Source organism: Oxyura jamaicensis, chromosome 2, assembly GCF_011077185.1.
Source record: "Oxyura jamaicensis isolate SHBP4307 breed ruddy duck chromosome 2, BPBGC_Ojam_1.0, whole genome shotgun sequence".
NCBI classification, from domain to species: domain Eukaryota; kingdom Metazoa; phylum Chordata; class Aves; order Anseriformes; family Anatidae; genus Oxyura; species Oxyura jamaicensis.
In genome coordinates, this window is record NC_048894.1 from 26,927,278 (window position 1) to 26,954,711 (window position 27,434).

A 27,434-nucleotide genomic window follows, 5' to 3' on the forward strand; every position below is an offset into this window, starting at 1 on the left:
CAGGTTTCCTGCCCCCCTTCCCCAACTTCCTACTCTTTGGGATGCACCAATCCTGAGCTTGGAAGAAGTGCTGCTTAAATGTAGCCCAGCTCTCACAAGCACCCTTGACTTCTAGCAACCTAGCCCATGAGATACTCCCAAGCAGTTCTCAGAAGAGGTCAAAGTTGGCTCTTCGGAATTCCAGGGTAGTAATCCTGCTTTTAGCCTTACTTCTTCTGCCTAGTTCCATCTGGAACTCCACCATCTCATGGTCGCTGCATCCCAAGCTGCCCCCAACCTTCACATCCCTATCAAGCCCATCCCTGTTGGTAAGAACAAGGTCCAGGAGCACCCCCTGCCTCATCAGCTCCTCTACCACCTGCATCAGAAAATTGTCCTCAACGCATTGTAGGAACCGTTTGGAATATCTTCAGAACCTTCCTTTTGCAGGAGTAAGTACACTAGTTTAAATCAAAAATGACAGATTTCAGAATAGCTTTGTGAGTTTAGCTATTCAGCATGTACTAAGGGTTACTATGAGGGACACGTTATCCATGGAAATCTCTAGGTAAACTCTAATACCTGAGACCAGAGTCTTCACCTTCTTTGTTGCCCTCCTTTGGATGTTCTCTAATAGTTTTAGAGTGTGGCACCCAGAACTGCACACAGTACTCGAGGTGAGACCACACCAGTGCAGAGTAGAGAGGAAAATCCCTTCTCTCAACCTGCTAACAATGCCATGCCTGATGCTCCGCAGGATACAGTTGGCCTGTTTTGTTCATAGCTGTTTTTTTTTTTTTTTCTTTTGATCTCCTGTGTCTGTTTTGAAACTGAACAAAAATAAAATAAAATAAAATAAAAAATGTCTCAAATGGCCCATCATCTAGACTTCCAGTTCTTCCATGGAATTAATTTGGCATTGAACATCCTGTCCTTTAAATTCAGCTGATCAAAAACAATTATTAACTGTTTCCCATCAGCAGGAAATTTAGGGAAGGCCAAGAATAATACAACTAAAGCTAGCATTTGCATCCTCTTTAATTCTCTTTTCAAACTCTCTGTTGTACTTTAGCTGAATTTCAGGGCTTTCTGGGATGATTCTGTTTAGACAAGTAGGGAAAATATGTAAGGAAATGTTTACTTCTTTTGAAAATGATATACAACACAAGCAACATTTTCAGAAGGGTTTTCGTGAGTTAGAAACATCCATTTCTTTTCCAACCATAGCAATTTTGACTACTGAATTTTATTAATGCTGGCAGATAACAATTAGCTAAGCATTGATGGAAATTCAGCTTCTGCATCAGCTTGTAGAAGTGCATTGGCCAAACAGTGCCAGCAAAGTCAAGTGCCCGCTGGTGTGCTCTGCTTCCCAGGTAAAAGTATCCCTACAGGAGCTACAGAAGTAAAACTGTTGTATTAAGGTTTCAGTAGAAAGTTTTGCAAACAAATTTCCATGCATAAAGACACCCTCCAGGACAGAGACACTTCTGCTGTGTTTACCTGCAGCTGTACTTCTTGCAAAGGTCATCAAGGTATACAAAACTTGGCTTTTGGAAGAATGTTAAGCGAAGCCAACAGCCTAGTGCCCAAGAAAATTTGCTTTTCAGCTCCTGGCCTCCCATAACTCACTGCCAGCTCTTATTTCAATAGCTCTCTAATTCACTAGTGGAGCTAACAGATACAGCCTCTTGTGGTTTCAGGGTCTGGTTATAATAAAGTTAGGGATGGACTTCTCCACCTAAAGGCAGAGGTACCTCAGAGAGAAAGAATTATACACAGACCACTGTAAATGCTGACACTTCAGAGTGGCAGATTGGAAAACTGACGCAACATAAATAGTTGATTATTGCTACCTTCCAACTTCCTGATCAGAAGCCTACTGAAATCAACTTATTTTGATTCAAAAGGCTTTGGTCAACTTGATTTCTTTGTAGGAATAGAGAAGTCCATAATGTGACAAAGCAGTTGCTTTGGCTTTTCTCTCTCCTCCTTTATCCATTGCCACTAAGAATCTCTCCCACTACTCTTTTTACTATTTTGCAAGATTTACTTAAAACATGCTAGTGTGATTACCATTCCTCCTACTAAACTCATATGCTGACAAGATGATCTGGCTTTGACAGGTGCTGGAGGTGGATCCCCACCCTGGCTTCCAGCCTGAGCAGCTATAGGCTCCACCAGGAAACACACACACAAGAGGTGCTCTCTCCCACTGCTACTGCAAGAAAAGATGCACACACGTGCACACGCAAGCCAGCTGTAGCTGCTGCTGGATTCACTGTTTGTTTTCCCTACAGGCAGAGCTGCAGATTCATGTTCTGACCTGGTGCTTCCCTCCTGTGCCCTCTCACTCATTCATTCACACAGGTATGGGGTGGCCAGGCAGTGAGCAAAGTGTTAGCTTTTCAAATGCTCAGTCATCATCTCTATCACGGAAAAGGCAGCCTGGGGTGTGTGTTGTGCCAGGATGAATTAGCATGCCACACAGAAAAAATGCAAAAGATATGTGCAAACTTGAAAAAAAATAAATAAATATATCAGATTAAAAAATAAAAAAGCCCAAACCAAAACAGCAGGACGCTAGCCTACTAGGCGTAGGTAGGCTACTTTGGACACAGCAAAAGCCACTAAACACACTAGCTACATTTGTCAAAACTAAACCTAAGAAATCGTGTAGGAACTTGTTCCATTCTGAAAAACAATGTTTGGTAAATAACAACCTCCTAACTCAGCTGAAACAATAAACCATACCCCTTTGTTGTGTTTGGAAAGTGTCTTTGAATTTTTTTTTTTTTGGCCTGTTGTCCAAACGGACATCGTGTTTCATATCTATTTCTGACAGCTTCTGACAGAACTTTCCAAGGACAATAACTCTGAGGAATGCTTCCTATTACAATTTATTTGTTCCTGCCCAAGCTTACCCACATGCTAGGGTAATATGCTAGGGCAATGTGCTAGGGTAACATGCCAGGGTAACATGCTAGGGTAATATGCTAATGCATGCACTGTCTTGATGGCAGTCCCAGAGAAGTTAACATTTTTCCAAAAGCTCTTATTTAACCATGATGAAAGCATCACCTAGTTTTCTCTCCAATAACTGATGTCCTTCAACCAGCTTTGGAGCAGCTTTTTAGATTGATTGTTTTTCAGTAGGTACCGGTGCAGACACTGTAAGTAGGCATTATAATAAAAAGAATGTAGAATAGCATGAAAGTTTTGGTTTTGTTGAATGTTTTACTCCCTGATAGGGGAGGATGTCTGAAGATTAATGAGGGGGAAAAAAAAAGAAAAAAAAAAGAAAAAAAAAAAAAGAAAGAAAAAAAAAAGAACTTTTTTTCCAGACAAGATGCAAAATTGGAAACTTAAATTATTTCTACCTGTTTTAAAGACTATATATCAATGATATGTTCATACGGCTATTAGCAAGCCTGTCTCTTATCTTCTACAGTCATAGTGCTACAAGAAATGTGAAATTTATTAAAACAACAAAGCACTGCCAATAATAACATCACCTACACTCAGAAGGAAAATTATACTTTTCAGAATAGCTTCTTTGTTATCATTCTCTTTGTTTAACATTCCACTCAAATCCTTTTTTCTTTCTATTGGGAATTTCCTTCAAGCTGCAATTAATATCAGCTAGAGCAATAGGAAGGAAAATTTCACTTCATCTGAGATCAACATTTTTACATATTAAAATTGTACCATTTTAAGCTTGGAAGATACATAACAGTCTACCCCCCAGCAAACAGTTTGCTATGTTATGATGAATACCAGTTAGTGCCAGCATAAATAGCTTCTTTACTTTTAGGAAGGCACATACACACTGCAAGGAACAGAAAGTCTGTATGTCAGAGTCTATAAAGCTATTAATGACTAAGATATAACAAATAAGCTATAGTGAAAAATACACTTTCAAATATGATGATCTTTTTAAACATTTGAAACAACAGTGGAAGCAGATACAGATATTTAATATATATTACTGATATTTCATATTTCTAAGATAGCTGTGCTACATTGAAAATATACTTCTTTATAGGGAAACTGGATTTTTCGGTCTCCTGGGAAACATATAACTTGCCAGATAAGTAAGGAAAGAATTTGTAAGTCATGAGAGAAGCAGGAACCCTTAGCAGTTCATTCTGGGACACATTTTCAGGGAAATATGCAACAAGGGATTTTTCATAGGAGCATTATCCCAAGATGTTTTCATGGAAATAAGTGCTTTGAATACACACATTCAAACTTAACTATCTCCTTAGAAGTCTGAATACACATCTGTTCTTACAACTTTTAACTGGTAATTCTTTGAGAGCTTTTCTTAAAGGCACTCACTTTAACATTGGCTTTTAAAGAATGTGTTGTTTCTCAATCTTTCCATGAATATATCAGGGTTTATAGAAATGTGTTATTTATTGGCAATAGCTGGTCTAAAAGTTTAAGCAAGTTCAGTGTTATTTTTTGAAATGATAACCATACCAACTCCCTGTTCATTACTTCCTTCTGAGTGGCGGCCTTAGCCACACAGGTCATGTCCACTTCCTGATTTTATGCCCCAATTTTATAATGTGTAACCAAATCATTCTGTTTGTAAATTGTTCAATGAACTTTTGAAAATTCAGTCCCTCACTAGTAGATTTTCAAAATTGCCTTGAATACAAACACTCTTACAGAACCTCACTTGTGCAATTGTAGAGAATATGCTTTTATATATATATAAAAAGCAAGTATCTAAATCAGTTAATGAAAAGCTCAATAATAGGCATATGCATGTTGCAAATTCATTTACCTAACTCCAAGAATAATAGGAAAATGTGGATCCGCACATTTTACATTTTCAACCCCAATGAGATACTTTTGCTTTGCAAAAATGTAAGCAGCAAAAACTTAGGACTGAGAAGTTTGCATGATCAAAATAAATGGCATTACCTTCACTCTTATAATTCCTCTGTTTTCTAGAAAAATAATGGTGATTCTATTTCCTTTTAGAGAGGAAACTAAGATTCATGAATGTTTTCTGTGATAGAATATGTACATTTTTTTTCTATAACCCTTTTTTTTATTACTGTTGAAGGGCATAGGTGTCTTCTAATAAGAATATAACAATGTAATATAAGAGGTAATAAATAAATCCGACAAAAGTAAATGCCGTATCCAGTTACAATGCTATTTTCCTGTATTAGCCAATGCAGATAAGAGATATGTAGAACAGCAGTACATGAAGCAGGCTACTAGAAATGTTGGAAGTGAGATGGGATTCTCTTTGTATAATGCTTCTGGACATTGGTGCTAAGGGCAGAATATATTACATTTACAGAGCAAGTAAATGTTTTGTTTCCATCTATAGAGAATACTAATTTTACCTCCCATTGTCCCCTTATGAAAGCCCATGCCTTCCTGTAATAACTTCAGTGTGATCTTTGAGAAGCTAGCCTAGCAAAAGCTAACACTACTGATTTAATCAACATACCATCTGTTAACAAGCCATCTAGCTGACTCCTGGCAATCCAGGCAGCAATATAGGATATTACTGGAGCAGAAGCAAGCACAGAATGGCTTTTCTCTTTGCTGGCTTCATATTTCTAGTACTTTTAATCCTTCTGTAAATGAGATCCTGCCTTTTCTTTGTTTCTTTGTTTGTCTTTGGGAAACTGTTGTTTGCATCAGCCAGCAAAATCATACTGTAGGCCAACCATGCTTTCACAGTGAGACAAGGAACACAATCAGTTCTTTACTCTTACAAGCTGCAGTTTGACAAGAGACAAAAATGTCTTTACCACAGGTAAAAGTTATAAATGGAACTTCTGCAATTTAATTAATTGTGGGTGGTAACTTCAAAAGAACTACAAAAGCTTTTTATTTTTTATTTTTCATTTTTCTTTACATGTTCTATAGCTGGATAGAATATGTAGTACGCTTTGATGTTTTTGTTTCATGTTAGAATGCAGATAATATGTTGTGGTTGATGAAGCTGAAGTGAATGACCTTCAGCAAAGTTGTAAGAAAATATAAAGCACAGCTATGAATGGTATTTTTTTCTTGGTCTTTTAAGTAAATGGGTGAGAAAAGATAATGTACACTTTGGCATTAACGACATAATTGTTCTTTTGTAAATTTAACATCTGCCTAGTGAAACATCATCAATAAACATCAGAATGGCAGTATGGAAAAACAAACAAACAAACAAACAACAACAACAAAAAAAAAAACAGGGAACAGGGCCAAAATGACTGCTCTAGAAGACAAGAGATAAAGAGTGAAATAGCCAGTTCCCATTTCCTAACTATTAATGAAATTTCCTGTTCTTTTCTAATGTTTTTCTTTTAAAATGATTCTATTTTATACTGAGTTGTAAGTTTCCTGTTATCATGTAAGTTCAACATTTGGTTAAATATAAATATATTCAGTCAGGGAAATTAATAATACTACGGCATAAAGAAAAGATGAGTTAACATGTATTATTATTTATATAGAAGCAGAGCTTAAATTTGTCATTTTAAATGTCTCAGCATCTTTATGGAAAAAGTTTATATAGTAATAAAGCTATTTAGATTTATTTGAGATGCTATAACTTTGCAGAAATGCAAATAGATAAAGCTTTTTAAAATCTTGCTTAATAGCAAAAGCTGTTTTTAGTTAACATTACACTGAGCTGTGTTCTATGCAGGATATAGGCAGCTCTACAAATTCATATATGACCTTGGAAAGAAGGCAAAAGTCAGGTGAAATGGTTTAGTTTTGTAATGAAGAGGTTATTACAGATAAGGGCTGTTTGCAAAGTGCATCAGAAAGACTTTCAGAGATTAAAGATGTGGTTCAGCTCCATATGAACACCCCTAAACTTCGGTGTCTACATGGAAACAGGCTACAAGTGGAAAGCTGTTGAATGTATGTTGTGGGACTTTGCAAACAATTCAACTGAGCACTGGCAATACAATAAGGCAGTGTCATATTGTGCAATCAGCAAGAATTACACACTGACAGATTAGGCAGCATTTTAAGAGGGAATAAGAGAATGCAGATGGATAACAAAGGAAGTAAGTAATGAAAAGTTCCTTCCAGTAATTTCTTGGATGATGTTTCTGGACTCTGTGCTACCTTGCTTCAGACTTGTCAAGTTAAAGCAAATAAAGTAAAGTTGCAATACCACCAACCCTCATCTGCTGGTAGCTGCCAGAGCCAGCAGCACAGACGACACCATCCCCAACTGTGTCTGCCACCCAGCACTGCAAAGCAGAAGGGGTATGGCACTGCATTATGGTCAGAGGTGGACTGAACTGGCCAGATATTTGAGTGAACTGTAGACTTCGCAAATGAGACCCAAAACATCTGTAGGCTGAGTTTGATCTGGAGTTTATATTTTGAGGAACTGAATCTCTGCTTTCAAACCTCAACATGGCCCACCAACAATGAATATAAATGGTCAGCAGTGGTGTTCTGCATTATGTCATATTGATACTAATGCCATGAATCTGCCTTCAGCTCTGCTAAACCAGACTGAAGTCACTAGCTCAGCTCAATAAGCAGAAAGTATTAGCATGGAAAGGCCATGGGTACAAGGAAGTGCACTAAGAATAGCCTTATTTATTTTATACGAGACGGTTATAAATAACTGCTACTTTTCAGATATATTGTATTATGTGTCATGAAAACTAATTTTAAAAGAGCAATTGACTAATCTTTCTGTAAGGACAAAATATATTGGAAAGATCACTGTGTCTGAACCAAAAAAGGCCTTGACCTTTACCAGCTGAATGGGTGTTTATTAAGCTATAAAGAACTACTGATTATCTGTAGTGATCATTGAAAAATTTTTCACTCATCTCAAATAAGCTCCAAAATGCCAAAGGTTGGCTTTGGCACTAGGCAGGGTCAAGAGATAACCTCTAAATATACCTACGTTTCTTCTATATTCTTTAGCTTTAAGTATAATTACATAAGTGCAATTAAACTCGTCTGAGAGTGTTTTTATTATCATAGATGTCCGAGCCTGAAAAACCTTGGCTAGAGATCTTAGTCAGCAAGTCGCTGAGTTGGAAGCTGAAAAACAAGGAAACTTTCATACTGAAAATCTGCAGCAAAAATGAAGAGGCCATAAATATTGCACCCAGGTAGAAGAATTATAGAGAGACAGCTGCAGGTATTTTGCAGATAGGTAAGTGTATAAAAAGACTGACAGAACAACAAATAAGATATTACAAATATGGTTTAGTGTACAACAAAAGTATCTACAGTACTATCTTGGACTCATCAGTGTGAAATGACAGATAAAAAAAAATACTGTCATTTGCCACGCTGAAATTAAAGAGAGGCATGACTTTTCCACCACATTCATGAATAGCTTCTTTCAGACCCTTTATCCTCTTGCTTTCCTCACTTCTGAAATATTCTGTAGCAATCTTCTTAATCAAGCATTTTGTGAAAAGATGAAGACACAAGAAGTATGAAAAAGCACTTGTCAGAAAGAGGAAAATCATGGTGGATGCCAGTATTTCAACCTTTTTACCATAAATATTTCCCACATCTAAGTTTATTTCTGTGAATCTTCAAATTAACTTGTTGCCTAAGAAACAAAACAGGAATGTGTAAATGTTGCATCCTTGGCAAATTGTTCTATGTGAATTCACTTGCCTTGTAAAACTTAGATATGGCATTCTATTATTCATGCAGTGGTAAAATGTCCTTGTCATTAGACCCCATATTTTCAAACTGATACATAAAAGATCTTTCTGTACCGAACAATTATGTTAATAGCTGTGCTATGGGCAAGATAACTGTATTCACACAAAGCAATTTGCCAAAGGTTTGAAAATCAGAAGACTGCCTAAATTAATCAGATACCATATCCAATTGGTTTTGCTTGATAAGCTGTAGTCATTATCTCCAAATGATCTATTTTCAATATAACTAAGCTATTAATCATCACCAAATCTTACACTCCTACCAATTTTAAAGTTATCCTGAACTTTTACAGTATATAAGCAATATAAAAAATGACTTTAAAAACTCAGTCTCAATATTTTATAACCACCATCTAAAATCACTTACAATGTTTAAGCACAAAGCATCAGAGATATTCTAGAGAAAACTTCCCAAGTGATGGCAGAAGCAAAGACATATTCAGATGGTTTAAATTCCAAATTCAGTTACTGTGGCTCTAGGTCCCAAGCAGCACCCAACTGTGGCCCTAGAATATGCTCTCCCAAGCTCTGATGGCTGGGCTTGAGGACCCAGGTGGAGCACAGGCTGTATGTCGCAATGAGACAAGGTCTACCCACCACGATGACGCTACTGTGCACCATGTAGGTGACCTATATATTTTTGTGCAAGGGATACCACTAAAAAAAACTACCGAGGAAAAAAAGATAGCACAGTATAAAGATCCCATGCAGATTTTCTGCATCCTCTCTCCTTATGTAACATCTACACACACACGACTACATCTTACCTTGCTACCTTGAATGCCCTTCAGGCCTGGCTCACCTGGAGGTCCACTGACACCCTACACAAAAGTCAAAGCAGAGAATGAGATTCTTTTGAAGATGTATGTGATGTTTCTCTTGAATTTGGCCTGAACGGGATACAGTACAATGCAGCACAATGCTTAGCTTTGCTTCATATTCCGTAAAGTGCATGCTGGAACTGTATTGTTAATATTCAATAACCAATGCTGGCAGAAAATATACCTTACTACTCCATACAAATTGCATCATTTTTCTTACTCTTTTCCCAGGTTTTTAATTAATCATGTCAGATTTTAGTCTCTCCAGCAAAATTCTGTCTCTCTGGCTGCCTTGTATTTTAGGAAGACCACGTTCAGGTTTCCAAGAAACATATACGATGAGAGGAATTTAACATGTTAGGCTATGTATGGGCATGATTTTACACTAAGGGCAAGAGGACAGCTCTGCAGTTGGAAAGCCCAAATGCACCACTCACCTCTAAGAAGCTTTAAGCAGCAGCAGCCAAGAACTTTTCTTTGAAAATTATTTTTGAATGCCAAAATTTGCCAGACTCTGCCTGCCATCTTGGTGCCTCAGGCACCAAACATACTGCTCTCCACAGAATTGTCAGGCTTTATGTAGAATAAACTTAGAGAAAATAATGTTTTTTTTCTTTCTATTTGGTATCTTTTAGTTCTGTTACCTGAGGTCCCCGAGGTCCCCTAGGGCCAAAAGGACCTTCCAATCCCTAAGAAAAAATAAGATTAAATTATCATATTAAGAAGAAGTTGCAATACCTGCTACAAAGTATTGAAAACCGCAGTGCACATGTAGCGACCCGTCTCTCTCTCTCTGTTTAAGCTTTTTCTAAGGAGTCTGTTTTCTTTCCACGATACTGCTGTTCTCCTTCTGAATTCTGTATTGTTGGTTACATTCCATTTTCAATAAATGGCTAAAATACTTACAGAACAAACATTGCAGGTGGCTACTTAACATCTTAGCTATTTGGTTAACTGGTTGTTCTTTGTGACAAGTCTTGAAATTCTATTTCTAGCAGTATATTAGATACAGAATTCTTATTAAAAAAATAAAAATTATAGTGTTTATACCAGAGTAACTTCAGCTAATCTTGTCTCAGTAACCTAAACTGTAGCAGGGTAGAATCACACGAATAGTTTGCAAAAATCATTTTAAAATGTCATATTTAATTATTCCATCAGCTGTTATTTCTCCATTTTAAGAGCTGCTACCAGCTACTGCTACTGCAGATAGTTCACAAATCTTTTTGCTGCACTATTTTTCTTTAGTCACCAGAATGCTTTTTCTATGGGATTTCACTTCCAGTTGACTCAATACTCAGATAAAATTTTTCTAAAGAATAGTTCTCAGCAGATGGGGTACCTGTCTTTTATTTCTTTTAATTAGTGATATCTCCGAGTACAGAGGCATCAGCAGGCTGTTGCATTTTTCATAGCACCTGCCACATTTTGAACCTCTAATAGACCTAGCAAATTTATCAGTGACATCTATGCAACCAAACTCCCTCTGCTATCTTCATGTACAGATTCAGAAGTTCTAATAATTCTGTACTCCCAGGTATTAGCTCCCAGGCTGATTGCCAACTGTCAGAGAGCAGACAACCCCACTCAGTTCACACTCATTTTACAAAAACTACACAAGCAATAGATGGCACAAAAACCAATATTTTGGTGTCATGATAGTTACTTTTGGTAGAATACAAACATATGATTGGAGGCAGTTTTGATTTCAAAGCTGAACACAAATTCTCTGAATTTCGAGCTTTATCAGCTTTTAAAGAAACTGAGATTGATGGCATCAAAGCTTCTGCCAGAGTCAGTTTGACTAGTGGGATAGGAAAGCTGGTGGTGGGGGAATGGAACATCTTCAAATCTGACAGTGCTGCCAATTATGCTTCAATACCCATCTCTGCAGTTTAAAGATCCAGCTTAGGATATTGAAGCCATTCTTCACACATTTGAGCATGTCTGTTCTGTTTCTGATGATTTTGCCAGGCATAGATTACTTTCATAAAAAGGAAAAAGGGAAAACAAACAAACAAACAAAAAATTATGTTCTATCATTTGCATTTTGTAATGTGAAGCTGGGAATTCTGGAAGTGAATATAATTCTCATTTGTTCACTAAATTCCTGAAGTCCATAATCCATTTTAATATCTGATCCTCTACAGATGTCAAACTTTTTTTTTTTTTATCACTACTGTCCACAACAGAAATGAAACAAGCAAATTTCCAGCAGCCCTGGCATATGGTTTCTACATCCAGATTTTTGGCTGATTAGATTATGTTCTTTGCCAGTTTCTGAACAGCCTTCTTTTATCTTAGTAGGCATTTCACATAACCCCATGCTATTTCTCACATATTGCCTGTATAAAGAAGTTAAGGAGTTATGATATTTTTTATTCTTCTAAGAAACACAACTCTTTCACATTCCTAATAGATATTTCAGTCTTTTCTGACTTACTTGCTGACATTTTGTACTCCAATATCTCACAACATATACATGATCTTTCAGTTTTTATTAGGAAAATTTATTATTTTCTTTGCAACAAATACTGCTGCTTTAGATATTTCCTAAAGCCTATCTGAAATTCATCATCAAATAGCAGGTGCCAGGAACAGCAAGCATTTCAAGTTGGTCTTTGGTAATGGCAATCATAATGTGGATACTAAAACTGAAGAAATGTTTTGACAGAACAATCAATTCTTAGCTAGCTGGTAGTACTTAACAACGCTAAACATAAATCAGTGATTTGTGTGTGACTTGCACAAGCCTCTTTACATGAACTCAACATACACGATTATCCTTATCAGGGCTCCACCACCCTTCCATCTTCCCAGTGTAAAATCCAGGTAAAATCTACATTCACCTGTATGAATTCTGCACTTCAGGTTAAAAGAAGAGAAACAGATAAAACTCTAAATACACATCAGCACAGAAGAGCTGGCAGCCTTCTCCTTTAAGTTGTTTGGATTGTTAAGAACCTGTTTCCACTGTAAGATAACTTTATACACTTGAATTAAAATTTACATTTTAAGGGAAAAAAAATATCTAGTTAACTCTGTAACACCCTCACAGTCCTTTTGAGTTTGGCAACAGTTAGGGAAGCCTTTGTTTTAGGTATATGACTACATTTCTTCTGCAAAATGGAAAAAAATAAAATAAAATAAAAGAATATAGTGAACTAGATGTTCAGTTTCTATGAACAGTATTTTTAGTGTGAATATACCTCTACAACCAGGGAATTATATGATGTTCAATTTTTACAGTAATCTTTATGAGCTATGTTTATGAGTATGTCACATGATTTTCTAATATCTCCATCAGTGTGCAACAGTTTAAATAAAAATTATACTTACTCTTTCGCCTTTTATTCCTGGGGATCCACATTCCCCTCTTTCACCCTTAATAAGAAATCAATAGGTTAGCAACTAAACAAGACTTCTTGATTACATCAGTGGCATTAAAGACTGTGCTAGCAGTTTAGTGGCAAAAGAGGTTTAGTAGATACTGAGGACCTGAGAGTTGCATTCTTAAGATGCCACTGTGGAAGATATGGTGTGCTATACTTAGGATGCATGCTTTTGCTCCCTGAAAATACCTACAAAATTTCCAACCTACATAGCAAAAGGGCAATATATTAAAATCATTTAATAAGTTTTTCTGTATTTTGCCACCCTGCTGTGCTGTCTCCAGAGATCCTGTCTCTCTATATATTTTAATTTCATTACTGTGACATTCAAGATTTTCCCGAGTAACAATTGCGAGATTGTATGAATGGAATGAAGAAATAGAATTACTTGTCAAAATGGGATTATCTCCATTTCTCTACTGGCTATGATGGTCAAGATTGCTGTGATAATTTTGGCTTTGGCATTAGACGAGTCACTGAACTATATAATTTTTTAGCTCCTTGGAGAGCCTATCTTGCGATTTAGTTTGTCCAAGCATTAGCTCTTTTGAGAGATAGTTAGCTTCCTTGTGGTAAGTTTTTTAAAAGCTCCCAAGTGACACATCTTTTTGTGTTTGTAATAAGCAATTTCACATTCTTCCTACTTAAGTTGTTCTTTCATCCTCATCTTTCTTATTCTTCTGAGCAGCTTTATTTCTGGTCTTTGACATTTTTCATTTTATACTTAGATTGTATTTTTAATATTTTACCTTTTTATTTATTCATTTACATATTTATTTTAATTCCAACAACACACTATGTAAATTTACGTAAATTACGTAAATGATGACTTTACTTCCAGGAATTGCACTGGGAGCTCTCATGAAAAAAAGACAAGACTGGCTCTTCTTTCCATTCTTTTGTATACACTGTCAACAAGTGACAAGCTATTCTTACACTACTTCCATTCTGTAAAAATCTTACCTTTTCACCCTTATAGCCAGGAACTCCCTGTTTGAAAAAAAGGAAAAAAAAAATGGGGGTGGTGGGGGGGAATCATCAAAGTGAATGCAAAGGCATAACACACTGATAATTTACATAGGAAAAAAAGTAAAGAATTACATTTATTAAGTTTAACTATTCATGAAAATAAAATACCTCTCTGGAATATCTCATTTAACTTGTAATTATCTGAAAATTCAGAAATGTGTACTTTTTCCTCATAACACTGGACATAAAGATGACATTAGCAGTCTCTTATCAGATATACACTACCATTTAAAAGGGATTTTTAAACTGAACTGATCTTTTGTATGGAGTAGTGTTAATCTTTCTAGTGTGAATCTACAAGAATTCAAGCTTAGAAATATTAGATATCAGAAGCCAGAACTACCTAGTTGCTGTTAGTGATGACATCTTCAGTATCTCCAGGAAAATTACAATGCAAGTCAATGCAAAATCACATAGCATCAGAAGTTCCTTGTCAGTAGCATCAGAAGTTCCTGTCAGTAGCATCCTAACTGTACATTTAAGCACATGGTTAGACTAAAGAGATTTTCAATGTGTTTTGCTCCGCATAGATGCTTCTTTAAACCAGAACTTAGTTTAGTTGTTCTAGATAATTAAATAAAGTGGAAGTGTGAAAAATTGAAAGAAAAAAAAAAAAGTTTGTTTTCAGTTCAGTGGAGTTAAACTGTGATATCCTCAGGCTCTGGAAGATAATCTGGGAAAAAAAAAAATATATATAGATATAGATATATATATATAGATATTCAGCTAGCACTGTAGTCACATACCTCTTCACCTTTTTCTCCATGATCTCCTTTTTGAGCATCACCCTATTGGAAGCAAAGGAATACAATTGACATATGTAGCGCTTTTTTATTTATTACTATTACACTGAAACCTAGAACACTGTTTAAGGATCAGAAATTGCTTTTCCTACTTAGGAACATCCACACTTTCTCCCACAGTCAAGAACACACAGTTCCCAAACATTAACACAGTCAACTACTGTCAGTAGATGACAGAAATCTCAATCATCAGAGCAAGCTGCTCCATACAAAAGATTTGTGTACTGTCAGAAAGCTCTGTGGAGCTTAATGAGCCTTCAGACAGATGCAGAGATCTCTGCTAGTAACGGAATACTCGAATGATAGGCAGTGTTAACTTGGTAGTAGTTTAGTTTCAAATTTTTCTTTCTGTCTCCTGAAGCAGCTAACTAAAAATCTCTCATAGCAAAAGACAATCTTTTAAATCACATTTTACCATACCTCTTCTTTTCTATTTTCACCTCAATTGTTTGGACACAGCTAGATAGAAATTTGCTATGTTTCTTTTTGTTTGATTGTGTGTTTGTTTGATTAAACTCTCTTTACCTTGTTTCCTTTTGGTCCAGGTTCACCTTTTTCCCCCCGGTTTCCAGCACTGCCCTGAAACAAAGCAGGAAAATGTTATTACGATTGTATGGAAATAATTCCTAGTTCCTCTAAGACTATAGCGTTGGGGCAGGCCACAATTATTCTGGAATAAGCTTAGGTATAAGTCCACACTGATTCAGGTATGGCACATATGAGACTATTTTCACTTAACTAAAAAATCATAAGGTAACTGTGATTTATTAATTAATTTATTTATTTGTCAATGTTCAATGGTAAGTACATTTTTTACCTTCAACTTTAGCAAAACAGAGCATTTCAAAGTCTAACCAACAAGGTGCCACAGAAAACATAACAGTTTCTCCTCCCCATTTTTTACAGAGGTACCCATCACTGTCTGCTCCACTCTACTTCAAAAAAGCTGTGCATAGAACATCTTAGTGTCGATATTCAGCAGCTCTAAAATAAAAAAATAGTAGACACCCTTAGATCTGTTTGGAGGATCACAAAGGGGTGGAATAGAAAGCTCAGTGTATACATATACATATAGATACTAATTTACATGTATATATGTATATATATGTATAAAAATTGTATATTATATTAGGTTATATCTAATCACTTTGCACAAAATACCTACAAATTTCTGGATCTTAAATTATCAACTGGAAGAAGGGGTTTTAGTTCCAGGTGGACATTATCCAGAGGCAAGAGACTGGATGATAGGCCCTGCTATCATAACCTGCTATGGATGTTTGGTCAGTTGCTTCGGGTCCAGGGAGAAAGGCAAAACCATTTATATGTACCTTGGCTGTCTCTGGGGAAACTATTAAAGATACAAGAGGGATCAGAGCTCTGAACTCTCACTTCTCTGTTCTTTACCAGAGTCAAGAAACAGTTATGTGCTAAAGTGGCACAGGAGAAAAGCGAGTGTCAGAGGCAGAGTTTTAGATTTTTCTTCACATATGCCATCACTCTCAATCTTTTGAACCTTTATACCTACACAAATAGAAGCTGCTGGTAGAAACAACCCTTTGTCTAATAGACCTTTTCTTCCTTGTATCAAGTTTCAAGAATAACTTCTTGATTTGGGATTCAAAATCATGCATAGAATGTTTACCTAGTAATATAAATGTATTTCCAAGGCAGTATGTGATTATAGACAGATAGATTTATTTATTTATTTATTTTAGCTCTTAAAATGTCAGTGGCCTTTCAGGAGATTTCAGTGATATGCTATGATACATTACTTTTGCTTTCCCTAAATGCACAGCTAATGTCTTGCTTTTATAGACTTAGTAACCCATTATAGTATTTTGAACCATTGATCTCAATGATTAAAACATAAATTGTCAAGGTTTTTCAAGTGAATGCATACTTACAGAATCACCTTTGTCTCCTTTTATTCCCTTTTCACACACACAGTTCTTCTGCATACACTAAAAGATTGATAGAAGCATTAAGTAGAACATTTTCAAATGAATTATTTCAAATTTTGTAAGCAAAAAATCTGCTTTTGCCTAGCGACATGGTAGAGAACATAAAAATAAATAATATGCTAATAAATATATCCTTTATAGTCAACATTACACTTCTGTATAGCTCCACCAAAATCAGCTGTTTCAATCCAAAACTTTATTTATTACACAAACAAATAAATCAATTACTGTTGTAACTACAAATATTTAAGGTTGTGTATATATAGTATGAAATCTTATATAATTTTTGGACAATTTTGACATTGCTATTTTTTTCTAATGTGACAACTAATGAACTTTCATGTGTTATACCAGTCTTACTCCACTTTGTTAGGAAGGGTTCTTTATGCCTTTAGGCCTTACTACTGATATTACCCACTAACGAAGAGAGGTTGTAGATTTATCAGGAACGGGGGGAAGAAATGGATAAAAATGTAAATAAAAGCAACCATCATAGGAAACTCTACTCAGGAAAGGAAGGGTGGTTAATCTTGCAGTACTGATGCATCACAGGAGAAGCAAAGATCAAGAGAAAAAGACACGCTCTGGTATTAATAAGAGTAATCAAGCGTAATAAGAGTAAAACTCAAAAAACTACCTGCTTCTGAAGTAAGGCTTCCTGGAAAGAAAAAAAAAAAAAAAAAAAAAGAAAAAAAAAAAGAGAAAAATATTATTTCCATATAGACTTCATTTAACAGTGTAGTAATTTAACCTTTTTTCCTCTCTAGTTTACAGAATTTGCAAGGTGAATGGTAAAGAAGGTGAACATCTTCAAGCATCATCCCCTTCTTGCACTGCTAATTACCAGTCTATGGAACCAGTCATACAAGAAAGGATTCTCTGGCATGAGGAGGGGGTTGCTCAGTCTGACCCACAATGATCAGAAAGCTAGATAGGCAATATTAAGAACCAAAGCTAAGAAGGGGAATATGAAAAGACTAATGAGCTATGGAGGCTCTTACAAGGACAATATGTAGGGGAAGGACTCAATGTTTTTATCAGTGTTATGCATGACATCAGTAACCTTTTAAAGTTTTACCAAGTGCTCAGAGACACGCTCCATGTGATGGGAAATACCCTACCCTTCAATGGTTATGACAGCAGCTGTGCTATTATTGTCCGAGCACACAACTCCTTGGAGAGCATCTGGAAGGAGGAAGCTCCCTCAGTCCTGACTATTAATGTGACAGAGACACACACCACAAAAACATTCCTCCCCACAGCACCATTCCCTGAGATCTCTGGAAAGAGTTTTCATTTTCTAAATGTATACCTTCACAGGTATACACGCTTCATGGGTATACACGTGTAACAACATTAAATATTTTAGAAATACCTTTTGCTGCCTATACCTGTGAGATCTCTAGCCGTGTGCTTAGCTGCACAACCTAGCCAATTGTTTTCAAACATACCAGCTAGCAAGTTTCCATTTCCGATTTTAAATTTTCCAAATCAGTTCTACCACCCTCAAGAGAATAATACAAAAACATGACATAAATTCTGTATTGACTATTCCCTTAATTGAATTCCCTATTGAATTTTCTAAAAAATATTTTCCTCCAAATTATCTTAATTTACTATGTGCAAAGTCTTCTCTTACTCACAAGTACTTTCTAGCATTTTAAAAACCAAGAGCTTCCTAGGCCACCCTAACACTTTTCACATTAGTGCTTAAAAGCCAGAAATCACAGAATCACAGAATCACAGAGCTGTAGGGGTTGGATAGGGACCTTGAAAGATCATCAGGTCCAACCCCCCTGCCAAAGCATGCTCCTCAGAGCAGGAACGCCCAGGTAGGTGTCCAGATGAGCCTTGAATATCTCCAGAGAAGGAGACTCCACAACCTCTCTAGGCAGCCTGTAAAAAGATCATGTCCAGCTGATATCTTACTGCAACACTTTTGTTTCTCCTAAACTAAGAAATTAATTAAGCAGTATTCCTTACATTTTCTTATGTGTGCCTTGTGTTGCGATAGAAGGGCAGAGAGCCAAGTGTCCTTAAAAAAATAAATAGAGTGGTAGATTTAGAGTATTTTGGAAACCTGATCCCACTGAAGTCAATAATAAAAAAATCCTATTTCTTCAGCAGACATTCTTGAACTGCAATGGCGAAGGCACCGGCTTTTGACATATCCCAGTGACTTCAGTAGATGTACTTCAATACAATCTGTAAAGAGAAGTCTGCTCACATCTCTTCTGGATCAGGATCATACTGCTTTTGTTTGTTACCTCTTATATCTGCCATGAAATTTGAAAGTTGATCAATCTGAGTCCAGAATGGATAGTTTTATTACTACTCCAAGTAGTGGAGCTACAAGCCTTGACTATGGTTAAAGTAAATTGTCAATCTTAAGTTGATTCTCAAGCCAATAGTTACTGACCTTCTCTGCTACCAACCATGGAGCCCATCTCATGCAGACATCCCACACAATGTTTAAGATCTTCCTGAAATCCCAAGCCTGAGGTCAGCTCCAGACCCTGTTTGACCTGCAAGTCTCTGCACTGAGTTCAGGACTTATCTATCAAAGTTAAATGAAATCTGCCATGGATAGATGGGGGACAAGATTACAACCGGCATTACTTACCAGCTCTGATGCTACATCATCTATCAGGTTATTATCATCCAGGCATAAGACTTGTTTAGAAGATGAATCACCAGATATCATACGCAATTTTTCTTCTTGAACATTTTTCTTAGAAAGGCCAATGGTGAAAAAATGTATTCCAAGACTCCTAGCTGCTGCAGCTATACCCTGGATATTAGGGCTGTTTGGATGATCCACACCATCAGTCATCAAAAAAGCCACTTTTGCACTTCTTTTACGACCTTCAGTTTTAAGTAGCTGAGTTGCATTGGAAATTGCATAATAGGAATAGGTTCCATGGCCAATGAAGCCCAGAGCCTTGATTTTCTCTTTAAAATTCTGCACATTTTTCCATGCTGTAAAGGGTTGATCAATGCTGACTGTGCTGCTGAACTGCATACCTGCTAGTCTGACATTGTACTTCTGAGATTTAACTGGTTTCATCTGGAAAATGTTGTCAGTTAAGTTTTGAATAAAATTCTTCTGTAAATTAAACAACTGATTTTTGGCACTTTCTGAACTGTCCAAGATAAAGACTATATCAATTAGACACATATCACCTGTAATGAAACAAGAAAGTTTTATGAGTGATGGGCACACCTGCATGACAGATTTCAGATAATTCTCTGCAACAAACCCAATCCTAAAGCCATATCCCAAATAACTTCTGTCTTTCCAGTAAAAATTCCAAGAAGAAATTTCATTGTAAATGCCAAGAAAGTCTACTGAAGTAATTTAATTTAATCTAATTTAATTCATACGAATAATATTAAAGATGTCTATAGACAAAGACTTTCATAGCAGTATTATTAAAGGTTTATAGATAAAAACTTTCAGATTAGGGTCTTAATGGGATTGTTTCAGCATTTTAATTGATTTTTTATATTTTTTTCCACATGCAATTTCAAATAGGCTACTTATCACTTATCTTAAAAGAGATATGAGTGTCAATGAAAATCAGGTCCAAGTGGAGTGCCTGAACTAAATGCGGGATACACCACAGTTTTGAAGCCCAATAATCAAAATAAATCATATTTTATAAATGCATGCATAAGTTTTCAATTACTAGTTAATTATCCTGAAATATGAGGAGGTATGCAATATAGTCAATCAGAAAATTTAAGAAAATTGTTTTACCTTCATCGTTTTGCACAAGAGAATTGGATTTTTTTCCCTTCTTTCTGTTTTGCCCATATACTATCTGGTTTGTTGTCACAGCCAGAAGTAAAAAGCAAAAGAAAGAATGTTTGTTCCACATAGTGACTTTCATCCCAAATTAGATGACTTTTCCTTCCTGTTATAAGAAAAAAAAATCTGTGAATAATTCATTAATAGATAAAAATAAGTAAATACACATACTTTACAGACAGAATACAGATTTGTGGGAAGCACAATTCTTGAGGCAACATCTAAAAACCTATTACAAAAAGTCACGGGAAATGTGATTTAAGCCAAGCAGCCAGTGCAATCCCAACTTTAGCTCACATATATATTATAGCCTGTTTTACTGGTAAATAAATACAGGTACAACACAGTGCTCCCTTTCCTTTCTTAAAAATGTCAGTGCTACCTTTACACCTCAGAAAGAAACATCTCAGAAAGAAAGGTAAAAGAATTTTTTATTAACTTATACTGCTTTTAACATATTTTGCTATTAAACTAAATATATGAAAATAGCAGAAATATTATAGAAAACATTGAATATAGTTTGTTTCTAGAAATCCTTAGCTGTTAGGGATAAACAGATCTAGGTGTTTTGGAATGAGATAAATTACCCAGGGTTGGAACATCAGTATGAACAATTTCTTATAAAAAACAATAGCTTAGTAGTGAAATTCAGTACATGAATGTATCATTAATATACAAGGCTGTAGTAAATTGTGTGTGCTATTGTCTGTAAAGACAGTATGCTATTATAATGACAATATACATTAATAAAATCAATACTAGAATCTTTAAGTCAGTGATTCAACATATTTCTAGAGAAAATTGATATCTATTGAAATAAAAAATGCCTTTACAGTAATTAATTTTAAAAATCATTAATAACAAATACGTTACATTTAAAAGTCTTTCCTAAATCCTATCTCCAACTCCATCAAGCAGTTACATACACAGAATCCATCAGTGTAATGCTCTAAAAATAAGAAAAGAATAACTTTATAAGTCTCTTACCTTCAAAGTCATTAAAAGAACAAATTGTGGATCGAATAAGCTGTCAGTGTAGAAAATATGTCCAGCAGGTCATACTGGAAAGTATATATTTTTAAAGAAAATACAGGAATCTGTACATAGTTTATCCACTTGTAAATGGTTCTACCTTGCATCTAGATCCTTTATGGTCCATTATTCCTGTTTAGTTGGCCAATGTTTAAATGAGAACAGTCAGGCACTTAGCCAGTGCTGAGTATTTTGTTAAAGGCACAGTGTCAGTCTAGGAGCACGAGTGTTTTCCCACGTTACAGAACTGAACTTTCATATTAAAATACTTGCTTCTAAAAAATTTGTATCTTTATCTATCACTTTGTCAGCTTTCTCTACATTAATGTCACAGTACTGGCTAGATCACAGATGTGACAATAGTATATTATCGCTTACAGAATTTGGTTTGTAAACCTGCCAGGAGCATGAGCACGTCTCAAAGGTGGTAATTGCATTAGCAATTACAATAATAAAAGACAATTATTATTTTAAAAAAAAAAACTTCCTGAGCTGTTTTCCTCAGTTTTTTTTTTTCTACTACTTAAACCCTCTTAAAGGATCAGAGGCAGGCAGGACATCCAAAAATAAGCTGTCATTTAGACAATATAGGAAGGGAGCAAAAGTACTGCAAGAGAGGACTCAAAGAATAGCCGGGTTCATTGCAATAAAGAAATACTGAGAAATCCTCATTTTTGATTTTTTGGTACAGTTACAGACCCTAATATCAATGTATTTGAATGTCTTACAGGCTACCTTTTCTCCTAAATCTTCAACAGCTATTGCAGCGTTTGATCTCTCTGACCGCAGACACTGAAGCAGGTTGTGTTTGACAAGCTATTGCTTTTTTAAAATGGTGTAGATGAACACATTTCCCTATTTCTTTTCAGTTCTCTTGTAGAAAACTGTATGAGAGCATGCTTGTTTTGCTGAAACAAGAGCAATACAATATGCTAACTAGGATCTTCTAAGTAACCATAGTCCATTTCCTCCTGATTTTATTAAAATCTCAATGAAGGATCACTTGGGAAAAGAACAGAGGAGTGGAAATCACTGACCAGTGAGCACAAAAAAGTCTCTGCCTTCATTCAGGCTACTAGAAGCACTCTTCAGGAAGGGCCTGAAGATGATCAAAGGGATGGAGCACCTCTCCTGCAAAGAAAGGCTGAGAGAGCTGGGGGTGTTCAGCCTAAATAGAAGGCTGTGGGGTGACCTTATTGTGGATTTGAAGTACTTAAAGGGGACTTATAAAACAGATGGAGAGCAACTCTTTGCTCAGTCAGATAATGATAGGAGGAGGTGGAATGGTTTTAAACGAAAAGACGGGAGATTTAGATTAGATGTTAGGAGGAAATTCTTCACTCAGTGGGTGGTGAGGCACTGGCACAGGCTGCCCAGAGAGGTTGTGGATGCCCCATCCCTGGAGGTGTTCAAGGCTGGATGGGGCCTTGGTCAACCTGATCTAGGGGGTTGCCAACTCTATGGCAAGGGGGTTGGAAGTACATAACCTTTAAGGTCCCTTCCAACTCAAGTCATTCTATGATTTTGTGATTCATTTAGCATGGGAGCAAGGTCTCCTCTATTGTTAGAGCCAACACTCCTCCATGGGTAGATCCTTTTTTTTTGAAAGATACTCAGCAGGAATTCACAATTTGGCAATAATTCCCAGCACCTTTGAGCTGTATTGCTACAGAGTGATGCCAGCTCCCCTGTCTCACAAGCCAGTAACTTTCACTGCTGAGCCAAATTAATGACTGTTCGTTGTACAACATGTAACTTCTTCTAACCTTTCAAATAATTTATGAATGTTCCTCACATTCTGTTCCTGAGGAAAAACAGGAATATGGCTAGGGGGTTTCCTTTTCCTTCTGAGTGTATATTGTAAACCTTAATTAACAATAAGGTAGAAAAAATTGTTATCATTGAGTGCTGTTTTTGTCTGCATTTTATTTATTTCCGAAAAAGAAAAAGATATGCAACCAGTTTTGGGAAAGTGGTCTAAAGACAATGCAGGAAACATACTGCATTGTAAACTGGTAAATGAATTTACAGATCACTGTTTCTGAATCCCTTTGGGTATAACTTTTACACTAAACAGCTTTAAAAGAAAGCATAGGCGCTTTATCCCTACTATGCACAGTTGTGAGTGCACTGTAGCTAGCGAGCCTTATGTTCACACTCCAGCTCTTTGCTACTTAGTGTGCTTTGGATGTACAATCAGGATCTTTACAGTTCTGTAACAGGATTGTAGAATTAGAATACAGACTTTTATTTTTTCTCTATTCTTGCCAGTATATAGCTTTATATTCACTTAGAGACCAACTCTAATGGAAGCAATGTCTACATATAGATACAGCATCATTTTTAACTCTACTGCTACTTCTTGCTAAGCTGTTCAGCACTGTTTCAATGGCTGCACGGAGCCAAGTACAATTTCAGCTCAGTGCATCTAGATCCCCATGGTACTGAATCTGCCTAAATGTACTCATTCCATCATCACACTAAAGCTCTCATCTGCAATAAAAAATTTATCTGTAAAACTCATCTTATGTTGCTATTGAATTTTGAGTCCTGCAAAAAAAGATTCCTCAGTTTCTGCATTCACGTTAAATTACTTCTTCTATTGGAAAAATAAATAAATAAATAAAAATCATGTATCAGCTTTATTTCCTTGTACAATACCTGTCCTCCGTAAATACTTCCTGCTATTCTACTTACTGCAACTCAGAAATGACAAAGAAGAAATAAAAAGAAACAGAGAGAGGTGAAAAAGATGAGAGAGCTTCTGAATGAAAAGAGACAAATTACATTACAAGTCTTTCACTTGGACAGCCACAAATCAATGTGAATATGATGCAGATCTATAAAACCATGAAAGAAGGTTACTTATTACAAGAATGTCATATGTCAAATGACTTGCATTTTGGTTCTGCTTTGTCAATGATATTAACCAAATTTGACATTTGACTGCCCTATTTTTATTTATGGATGGATTTATTTATTTTTGCCACTATGTTCTTCACTCAGTAAGAATGACAACACTTACTATAAAGAATTGCAGATTTTTTTTTCCAGCTAGGAAATAGCTAATTGATTTAAAGTACACATTTTAAACAGTTAAAAAAAATAAAAAATAAAATAATTAAACAGTTTTTATAAAAAAACACTGCTGCTAGTGCTTGAAGTATCTTAACTCAATGCCATTGGTATTCACATTGTGTAAGGTAAGGCCTTTTTTAAACAGACTGCAGTAAACATAACAAAAGGATCATTTACTTGCTCAATTCAGTTTATGTAAACTGTAAAAACCTGAGATATTATTCATGCTGTCTAAATTCTGCCCTCTGGTGTATCCACATGATAATGCATTATGATTACTCTCATTGGGCGACACATTAAGCATTTGACCAGGACACATCTAGTAAATACAGCTATTGTCTGGGTAAAACATATGTCCCCTTTTAATAGAAGGTGAAGACTAAGATACTAAAAGACTAAGATACAGGGATTCAAGGAGGAAGGATATCTCCTCAAAGCACTGGTTTCACTCTTTAGTTCCTATCTGATTCTGATAAACTAAATACTTATTTCAGATACTCTGGGAGTCCCAGGACCTGATATACGGATGCTATATAAGCAGCATTCTTACTGAACTTTTAATGGGAAATTCAGAAGCAGTTAGACAATTCATGACACTAGTCCTACTAAGGATTTCTCAGGATCAACAAAACAAAGTCTTGTGCTCTTAAATCACATAGGTTATAACATCCTAACATTTTTTGGTTGGTTGGTTGGCTTTTTTTTTTTTTTTTTTTTTTCTTTTGCTATAAACCACCAGCATTGGAGCAAATCTCACATGCATTAGAAACAGTGAGAGCAAGATTCACCAACAGCAGTGGCAACTCCATGATATGAAAGAGAAGTTGCAATTGGAAGTGATTTGTGCACTGTTAATGTGTTTGTTTGTTTGGTTGGTTTTATTACAATTTGTGAACCTCTTACACTAAACCTTTTCAGGGTACTCAGTTAACTCTTCTTCAGACTGTAGAGTTAAAGAAACATGTTCTTTTGTTCCCCCTGTGCACACCCCAACAGCAACATTTGCAGTGACTGTATTTTCTTACTCCTCTCATCCATATGTAACGTCATATCCGTATGTAAGAATGCCTATAACATCATTGCCACTGGGCAAAAGGCAACATACACTCTTACTAGTTACACTATATATTAATAGCATGCTTGCACTATTATTATGACTCACAAAATTATTAAGGTGTCTGGTATTTAAGTTGCTGATTCCCTCATACCTAAAGAACTTCCTCTCAAAATCAAAGTTAGCTAACATGATTATTGAAAGTATTAACTAAACTCATTTCCTATACTTTCCTGTAAAAAGTGTTAGGAACATACAAACTGATCTAATCTTTGTTATAAAAAGAAACAGCGGGTGATTACTGGAAACAGATGTGAACAAGTCAGTATGTCTGACTCCAACAGTAGCAGAGGAAGTGATATGATGAAAAATGAATAAGCAATGAAATTATAACCATGAAAATACAGACTGCCAAATTTTACCTTCAATACATGATATAGTATTCTATTTGAATTGCTTTTAATTTTTCCATAAATCTTGCCCTACCTCATTTATCAAAATCATTGCTGCGATCCTAAAGATGATCATAATTAAGGAAAAAGTGCTGTTTCATGAAGAAAATGCTTTTAAAATGGAAGGAACATAATGACTAAATACAAGTAAACTAACTGTTGTACTATTAGACCACGTTGGTGGCTCAAATTAATAAAACCTCTGATATATAACTGATGAAAAATAACTTCTTAGGTAACACAAATTCTCCAATATGTTTAGTGGTAAGAAGAAGCAGCCAACAAACAGTAACACAGATGATGGGAAAAGCTACTCCATCCACATGTTTGCAAACTAGAGGCACTGAGTACAAGCAGATTATTAGAAAGATGGAAAAACAATGGTTTATCATATGTTTTCCTTTAGAAGTTTTGCAAAGCTGTAAAAACGTTGGAAAGACCATTAAAATGATTCAAGAGAGAAAGTAGGAAAACGTTTAGTCAGGAAGCCAAAAACTATATGTTTTCTTTGTTTTCTTAAAAGAGAAGGAAATATGAAAGGCAGCTAAAAGAAAGAATTAAGATCCTGACTCAAACAGAGCCAAAGAAAGAGTAAAAAATGTAGCAGTTAAATATTTCTGGGCCAACTATCAGCATGTGCATCTGAAGTAGTAAGGTATTCAGAGAGAATCTGAAGTGGTCTAATTAGTATTTCAGCTTGTAATTTCTATTTCAGACAATTTTAAAGAGAGTAACAAGCAAAGGAGAAGAAGTAAAAAGTGTACTGCCTCATGACTTGCAGAAAAGCAGGTTCTGAAATGCTGAACACCGAAGAACAAGGAAATCCTTGTTTTGTGTTTTTCCAGTTAATTTGGAAAAAGCAGTCTTCCCTTTCATGACACGACATACAGTTATTAATGCCACCGTAAGCAGCACATACAGGCACATCTTCACAGGCCTAGTGCCTGCTGCAGAGACAGGCAATCAGTGCAGCTGGTCAGGTCACCCCAAACGTTGTGCATTGCTTTCACTTCTCCATGTCTGCACAGACAGACTTCGTGACAGACTTGGAGGTGCAGCTGCTTCATCAGTTCCAATGGGTCCCAGGAGCCCAATTTTTCCTTCTTGGCCTCTTTGACCCTTAACAAAATGAACATTAAAGAGTCATTAATGTTTGAGATGGATCTTCTTTCTACATTACAGAAGAAGACTAATCTCTTTCTTGAAAAAATTGATTTCTTCTTCAAAAAAAAACACAACTTGACCCTTTCAAAACTACAGCTTACTGGAAGTCAACAGTTGGAATATTAATTTTGCTTAGGATGCTTATGCAAATATGAAAATTTGGAATTA

General features: G+C 35.9%; 1 protein-coding gene across 2 annotated transcripts in view; it reads right to left on the bottom strand.

The window, feature by feature from the left end:
* Positions 1-21,745, bottom strand: part of COL28A1 (collagen type XXVIII alpha 1 chain) — a 66,645-nt gene extending 44,900 nt beyond the window's left edge. Inside the window, exons 1-11 of one of the 2 annotated variants that reach the window (XM_035318219.1) lie at positions 21,619-21,745; positions 20,436-20,592; positions 19,299-19,858; positions 17,313-17,333; positions 16,619-16,675; positions 15,237-15,290; positions 14,655-14,696; positions 13,843-13,869; positions 12,827-12,871; positions 10,132-10,176; positions 9,434-9,487 (exon numbers count right to left, since the gene is read on the bottom strand). In XM_035318219.1, coding sequence (XP_035174110.1) covers positions 9,434-9,487; positions 10,132-10,176; positions 12,827-12,871; positions 13,843-13,869; positions 14,655-14,696; positions 15,237-15,290; positions 16,619-16,675; positions 17,313-17,333; positions 19,299-19,858; positions 20,436-20,568 — 1,038 coding nt within the window. In that variant the 5' untranslated portion in view covers positions 20,569-20,592; positions 21,619-21,745. Of the gene's footprint in view, positions 1-9,433; positions 9,488-10,131; positions 10,177-12,826; positions 12,872-13,842; positions 13,870-14,654; positions 14,697-15,236; positions 15,291-16,618; positions 16,676-17,312; positions 17,334-19,298; positions 19,859-20,435; positions 20,593-21,473 lie in introns of both variants that reach the window. The other variant, XM_035318218.1, reaches the window with a different exon arrangement.
* Positions 21,746-27,434: the final 5,689 nt, after the last annotated feature.